At 41.0% G+C, this 8,040-nt stretch overlaps 1 protein-coding gene across 1 annotated transcript; it reads right to left on the reverse strand.

Annotated features, from left to right (window-relative positions):
* Positions 1-734: 734 nt before the first annotated feature.
* On the reverse strand, positions 735-7,823 carry LOC116674869 (serine/threonine-protein kinase DCLK2). The gene is made up of 2 exons (XM_032507078.1): positions 6,924-7,823; positions 735-1,103 (listed from the first exon to the last, which is right to left on the reverse strand). Exons 1-2 carry the CDS (start codon positions 7,327-7,329, stop codon positions 751-753), a joined length of 759 nt encoding a protein of 252 aa, XP_032362969.1. The 5' UTR covers positions 7,330-7,823; the 3' UTR covers positions 735-750.
* Positions 7,824-8,040: the final 217 nt, after the last annotated feature.

The raw sequence follows: 8,040 nt of genomic DNA on the forward strand, positions 1-8,040 counted from the left end.
GCTTGAATCGTCTTTTTTCTTTTCTTTTGAATAAAAGATGCAAACTTAATCCATTTTATTATTTACTAATCTAGACAAAGTCCTTCATGTCTGTATTCAATGTCCTGCCAGACATTTACAAAACCTTACAAAAAAAAAAAAAGAAGACTTCTCCCACATGAGAGAACAAAATATACATTTAGTTTGATTAGGGGCACCATGTGTTCAAGCCCACCTCATCTCAAAACATCAGGGACACTCAAATGGTAATTTCAGATAGAAATATTACTATATAACCCAGATGGATTGGATTAAAGCAAAAACAGTCTCAAATGGCTTAATAATGGGGGGAGTGGGGAGCTGAGGTAAGGAGGAAGCTATATTGATGGATATGGCAAAAGGCCTGAACTCTTAAGTGTATTCATTAGTGTCTTGTTGAAATAATCGTGGCGTGTAATTATGTATGAACGATTAAATGGACTGTAATTACCTAGACTGCTGACACAGCTGAAGCCTATAAATCACAGCGTTTTTTGGAGATAAAACCTTTGCCTAAAAAGCTCAGCCTAGCTGTTCCATCTGGTTATCGTATAAACATTACACAATCCCATTTTACTGAAAACAATACAGCTAACTCCCTCCAACTGTCATGTTATGTAATTTTAGTGAGGGTATTAATGGATATTTCACTGGCTGGTTTTGCTTGAGTCTGCTGGGTGATTACCAGGGCTGCAATTGTCATCCAATCCTTTAAACTACAACACACATGAATCATAACAGACTCACCTGCTTGCCCTCCAAAGTGTACAATCTCCTCACAGCACCAGAGTCCAACTTGATTGCATCTGTGATGTCAGTGAGCACCTGGTCGAAGGAGTGTGCTGTCTTCTTATTGAGCAGTATCCGTACTGCCTTGCGGGGTTTGACACCGTTGCGGATGACTGTGACTAGTTTGGGTTTGATGAAGTCCTTGGACTCACGCTGCAGCTCGTTCTTCAGCGTGATGAGAGAGGAGAGGGAACGTGATGTGCCGGTCTTGCAGCCCACCGACCAGTTGGGGTTGACATTCTTGTTGTAGTCCACCCGTCGGAAGGGCTCATTTGAGGCACACACATAACTCTCACCTGAGGAAAGAAACAAGTTGGTTGAATTTATCACTTGCCAACCATATCCCCATCTAAAACATATTAAAAAAATATTAAATCAAATATTGTGAAAACCACACACAGGATAAACATGCAATACATCAGAATTCACCTGACACGCTGAGAGTGGGGTGGGAAGTAAGGTGGTTGTGTGGTTCGATTATTACTATATTATTATGCTATACAGCTTATACTGCACTTTTGTACAACCAAGATTTAAACTAAAAAAATCAATAAAATGTGTTAAACAAAAAAAAGAATTCACCTGACACGTATGGTATGTATCATAAAATACTGCGTCCACATGGCATTAGAAGAACCCGTGGAACAACAAATAGTTAACGTTCCTCAGTTGAAACAAAAAGGCACATTGAGAGGCCAGGCCAGTGTAGCACTGTCCTCTCTCCCTTTCAGTTGTTGAACTGCTGCATTGGCCTTCCTCCAAAGCAATGCACTTTGTTTTATCTGCCAGCATTCCTTTCCTACAGTTAACACGCAAATGTTTCCCCTGGAGAACAAAGTCATGTGACAAGTACAGGGGCTTGGCCGATACATGAAAACCACAGCAAGAATGTCTGGTGAATGTTTTGAAGTCTGAGCATTGTCAGAAAAACTCAATGCTGTTCTGTTCCACTCTGAGTAAGAGGGAAAGAAACAGATACTTCAAGTTCATCATGCTACAAGTATTTAAATGTCCATAAACACATGGCCATCTCTCAGAATCAACTTTAAAAAAAATTAATATTAAATATACTGTAAATTCTGGTCTAGCAAATATTCTTTGTTTTTCAGTGAAGATATGTAGAGGGCTAGAGGAAAAAAAAAAAATCATACAGTGTCTCGTCAAAGCTATCAAAGAACAAAATAGCACTCACAAATTGAGAAACTGAAAATGTGTTGCTTCTTAAAATGTGTCATACCTGTATGTCTGCATCTCAGGGTCATTAGTAGAACTGCATGGTATGGAGGCAGGAAGGGGAGCCAAAACACATGCTAGTTTATAAGATGCATATAATCCTATACCCGTACATACCTTTAGAAATGTAAATGTACTACAACTTGAAAAAGCTTGTTGTTTTGTGTTCTGTATCTTTTGGTAAACACGTATTTTTACTGACAGTATCAAATCCAATCTGGGAAGTTTTAGTTATCTGATGTGTGTAAAAACAAACAAATGGAGCTGCAGTGAAAGAAGGCCATGAGACATGCGTCCCACGACACCTGGCTTTATTAAGCTTGCAATTAACCAAAGGCTAATTAAAAGGCTAGGCCACAGCTGGGGGGACTGAGTTATGGCTCAGAACTAAAACAAAATATAACTGGGGCTGTCACTCATCTGTGGGACAGTGACAGAATACTAAAAAGTCCTCAGATGGTAACTGGTGACAAGTCTATTCCCTGAGGTCAAGGGATCTCAGGTGCAACATCCCATGGCGGTGTGAGGGGAGCCCCAACCAGCCGCCACTGGCTGCCGTCCTCATGTGGACAACAGATGAGGTCAGCCGTAATAGAGCTGTCTAACCAGTCCAGCAGTTTTTACTGCAGTGGTCTCACATCTGTCACCAATCCAAAACCCAAGCGATGGCAGTGGGAATCATAAAACAGCGTTAATATTAAAGCAATATATCATCACCAAAACAATGAAGTGGCCACATGATACAATGATAATCTCAGCATGCATAGTCTTCTATTTTACTGACTTGATATTCAGCACTCTAGTCAATGGCACTGGCCCAGTATGGCCCGCACACTATTTGTTTCCCTAGACAGACATTCCATTAGGCGCACATATTACAGTTTATACCAAAAATGTCAAATTTGTCCATGTCATGTTTGTTCTTCTATCCAAGAAAGCCATTTTAATCATGTCCAATGAACACAGAGCATAATGTATAGGCCTATTACTACCAAAACACAGAGGAACATCTGTCCATCAAGCATATATTCATGAGGCAGCTCAGTTTTAGCCTGGAGCCATACACCATTTTTTTTAAACACAGATATTGAAATCAATAATAATAATATTATTATTCATAATGTTATTATTCATTATAGAAGTTGGTTTTAACTGAGCCCAAATAATTCAATTGCCAGCTAGCCCTGTAGGCTCTATTTCAACAATACTGATATAAAAGCAAAGACAACAGCAACATAATGGCAATTAGTGATTGCATTCAGCACAGGGTTAGGCCTAATCTCGATTTTACACATAAAGATCAATTTACTAGTCATGACTCACGAGGAGTACTACACAGCCTATAAAAACAGTTGTATAACGTCTTCTGTGGCTCTAGAGGGAGCTCATCAAAGTCTGAAAAAATAACTTCAATGGTTTCATCAGGGTAATGTTAGTAAAGACTTGGAAACTAAACAAATATAACATAAAGCTTATACAGAACACTTTACCAGGCATGGAGGGTCGCTTTTTTTATTTTTTAAATCTGTCTCCTGTGACTTCCCCAACTTAATGAAAGTGCAGCACTCTTGAATGGCTGTATTACATTAGAGAAAGTTATGTTTATCTTCTTTTCTTTTATTTATTTATTTATTTTACCTAGATAGGCCCTTATATTTACTCTTTTTCAACAAAGCTATTAATTACACAGCATTTCCAATATTCTTCAGCCTTATAAATTCTTCCTTTTCAAACCAGTTGTTGCTAATAAATCCCTTGGCTTGCACACTTGCTATTGTCCCAACTAGAATCCCTATGTCAGCCTTTTATGTACCCCCACATATCCACATAGTAAACTACAAAGCTCTTTCTAAACCCTGTTCAGTGTCTGCTAGCTCCCAGTGTGGTTTTCTACTAGCACAGCAGTTCAACAAAATTCTTCCATAGACCCAGGTAAGTCCACTTTAGCCGTGCCAAGCCAAAATTTGATAACATGCGTTTCCACTACTGCCCCACAGCAGGGGCTAGCCACGCCGAGCCAGACTGTGTGGCCCTGATTGGTAGGCCCTTTAGCTGTGTCCTCAGCAGTGGAACTTATGTGTGTCTGTGCTGGACACTAGAGAAAAAGCTTGGATTTTAACAGTCTCTGTGTTTAGCTCTCTGTACTTTTATAGCTTCTACATGAATCTTGTTTCACTCAGGTGTTCCCATTTGTATTTTCAGTTAAGTTACTGGTAATGCAAAGCAAACCTTACATTAAAGCCTTCCACTGGTAAACCGAACGGGGATGCTTTTATTGTGAAGAAGTTAAAGGAAATGGTTTGGCGCGACTACCTCCCCTAATATGGAAAAACCCTGTGAGTTGACTGGTAGGCTCAGTAATCCCATCCGGCCATAAGGGACACACATGTGAATGGTGCTTATTGGGTTTGCACACAAAAGAGCCCCAGCAGGCCTCAATCAATGAAGGCAGACTGCTGAGCTGTGCAGTAATCTGCTCTCTCTCCGTCCATTAGATGGGTGAGTAAACAAGGACAAGACACTGGTGCACGACCCACCTGCAGTGCATCTAATGTCTGAGTCTACCCAAATAAAAAGAAAAGCTTTCCCACTTACCCATCATGTCATCAATGCTGAGGTTTTTAGATATCTGCCTCTGAGACTTTGGCCACTACCACAATACAATTGGATTGAATGAAAATTCAATTGAGGTGCTCACAGTATTAGAAAAAAATCTAATTCTAAAACTCAATATGAATGTGACTTTCCAGAAACAATGTCCCGGTTATTAGGGATAATCCACAGCAGCATGTTGAAATCAAGGTCGGAGATGGCAAAACTGTCCCCAGTGAAGTCATTGAATTATCTTACTGGAACATTGTTGCTGATTGTTTTAAAAGGAGATTTATCAATACTTGTAGCACCATGAAGAAAATTTCATTCACCCTTCTGTCAACTTCTAACTGCAAAAAACCCTACCGGGGTTCTTCAGGAGAACCAGTTAATTTCATGCTGTGTTCATGTAATATGGGATGGAAAAATTACATGTTTATGACTTGCATTAGTTCAAGTCATCGGACAACTCAAGACGGTTGTGTGATTCCAAAGTTGGAAGTGCGAGGGTAAATTAATTGTACATTGACAATAAAACACTTTATACATTATATGTGGTTTCAGTACTTTGAATGAACTGGCTGATGTGTGACATCCCACTTTCACAATTTTCCATGACTTGGATTTGAAACGCCTTGAAACCACAGGTCGAAAATGCGTAATTACAATAACTTTGATATTACATTAACACTGCATCAGCTGCAGACATCACAAAACCCAGATAAAAAAAAACTATTAATCTGCATTCCCAGCCAATACTAGGAGTTAAAATTGATCTTTTTGGGATTGGACAAAGAAATTGCTGACAAAATGAGTTGGTGAAGCATCAGTACTCTGGTCAGAACTGATGTCTGGAATGCATGAACCAGGATCCTCATTTGGCAAGAGTGTCCTGTGCAGGTAAGTTCAGAAGTGCAATGGCAGAATGCTCTAATGCAGCAAAACTTTTGCTCACATTGCTAACTAGTGCTGATTCGGAATTCAGATCAAGCACTAGCCTAAATTTTTCCCGCTCACTCAGGGGATGGGGCTTAAGAAATGGGTGTAGCACAGAGTCTAAAGTTTTAGGAGGATGTGAGATGAAAATAGAGCAGTATAGGAGAATAACACCTGCAGTAAGAGATCAGAGGATCCTAAGTGTGTGTGGCACAGCCGTAACCTCTCATGTTAAAAGAGGATTGCAGGCAGGTCACAGTGCAGACAGACACACACCACGACTGATCATGAAGATTAACCTATTACTGAGTGGTCACTGTCCCTGCAGGGTAAAACTGCAGGAATGGTTAACTTGTAATCTTAATGCACTTAGTCCTCCAAGTCCTTACCAAAACTAAACTGACTGACTAAATTGAGCATATGTCTGTGACTGCGTTAGACCTTCACTAGTGGCAATTACGTTTAAAATTAAATGATGACTTTATCATAGTTTCCAAATTTTTAAAATCACATTTCCAGTATTCAACACAATTATTTAAAACCCCAGCACTGCAAGCAATGAATAGATACTGGATGGGGGAGGGAAACCATCCTTTAAACCCCAAGGGTGGGATCAATTTAGGCTTTAACAGCCAATACAACAACATACACATTCATCCCACATTTAGTCCCAGGCAGAATTGCACTAGAGCTGCACAGGGCACTTTCGAGCCCACACAAACTCAGCTCATCACAAATAGATCCTAAAGAGGGGAGAGAGTGAAAGCGTCCAGCTGAGATCAATGGGCACTGATTCACATTAGCAGCAGCCAATGCAGAACTAAAGGTGCACTGAGGAAGTCTTTTCTGCATGCAAGGCACTGGGTCAAACATGTCAGAACAGTTATGTCAATGATGCAATGGAGGCTCTACATTGCATCCATTATAGGCCTACTGTAATTTCCTTCAAAGATAATTTGATAGTATTAAGTGCAGTAGATCTCTGCACAAAGGTGCAATGATGTCAAAGAGACATTTTGTCTTGAGGAGATAACTTCCCTGATTAGCAACATAGATATTAAACACACAAAGTAGACAGCATCATGAGGCATGAGATTCCAACTCTTAAAACTGTGAATATGCTTTGAGTGACCTTTTAAACTATAACTTAACTTGCCTGAGGCTACATCAGTGTATATTTACATGGGCCATTTGCCAATACTCAAGGCAGAACCTAGCTTTTATAAAATTAAATTGATTCATCAATTTATGATTGATGAATCAGTCAATACATTCAATCAATTTAATCAAGTATTGAGCATGGTTCATGATATATGGACACATGAGTGGGTTGCTACAGCCATGATAACCCTTACCCTCCACTAACTCATCCAGGCTGGTGATTCTCCTGCCTCCATCCAAGGCATATAACGTCCGGACTCCTTGGGGAAGGTTGACATTGTCCGACAGGGACCTTGTGAGCTCCATGAGCAGAGCATCCAGAGACCTGAACCGGTCGTTAGACACAGCATACACCAAACCTTTAAAATATCGATCTCCGTTGCGATAAAATCGCACCTTTCTGGCTTTTTTCTCGGACGTAAGGGACTGGAGAGTGCGTGTGCGGTAGAAACTACAGTGCGCGCTGTGCGCCGGACTGGGGACCAGACCGTTGCCTCTGGAGCCTGACTGGGATCCGGAGCCCGAATTGGCCCTCGGTGTCCGGTGAGGCTTCTCTCGTTCCTCAAAGTGTTCAAATTCAATACTTCTGCTGAGCGACATGTTATATGGCTCTTTTCCTGCCTGATTAAAACGAACTCCCAAACAGAACAAATACAACTTTTATCCAGAGTGCTTAAGGATCGATGCGCCTGCAGCCGGAGGAAGGATGCACGTGTGAGTCTCCAGTCTGCGATCTGGTAGCCTACTCTGTGTTGCGGCACCGGTTGCTCGTGACAAGTCCAACGCTCAAACACGGCACTCCTAAAATAAGAAACAAGTCGAGAAATAAAGAGAAAATCAATCCCGCCCTGACTGATCCGATGAATTGATTTCTTTACCTACACTATTAAAGCAAGAGAAATAATCCAAACGCGGGTTTATCCGGTTGAAAACGTGTCGAATAAGGAGCAGCTGTGTTTGACAGACATTGCAGTGGACCTCTCGTTTGGCTTTCAAACAACGAAGCAATTTTACAAAACTTAGGCACGCAGCACCAAACACCGCAAGTCCCCTCCTTCTCCACCTCACACCCTTCCTCTGACTGGTCGGTCGCGCAAACTGTTAAATCAATGGATGTTGAGAGTGGGGGAAGCCCTCCCCGCCTCAGGGTCCTAATGCTCTCTATTGTTCCGCTAATAAATTCACGACCTGGAAACAATGAAGTCTACATACTCATCCTCGATGACCTAAATTGTGTTAGTAATACCCTACCAGAGAAAGTTTTTCTTGGATACACATACATTGTCAGGTAGAGTTTGTACATTGTGGGTG

This window comes from Etheostoma spectabile, unplaced genomic scaffold, assembly GCF_008692095.1.
Source record: "Etheostoma spectabile isolate EspeVRDwgs_2016 unplaced genomic scaffold, UIUC_Espe_1.0 scaffold00001225, whole genome shotgun sequence".
Taxonomy (NCBI): Eukaryota; Metazoa; Chordata; class Actinopteri; order Perciformes; family Percidae; genus Etheostoma; species Etheostoma spectabile.

Excerpts from the sequence above, each read along its gene's own strand:
- LOC116674869 (XM_032507078.1), bottom strand. The coding sequence starts at position 7,329 with ATGTCGCTCAGCAGAAGTATTGAATTTGAACACTTTGAGGAACGAGAG. Across the intron at positions 1,104-6,923 it reads CCTGGATGAGTTAGTGGAGG|GTGAGAGTTATGTGTGTGCC; the intron begins GTAAGGGTTATC and ends TTCTTTCCTCAG.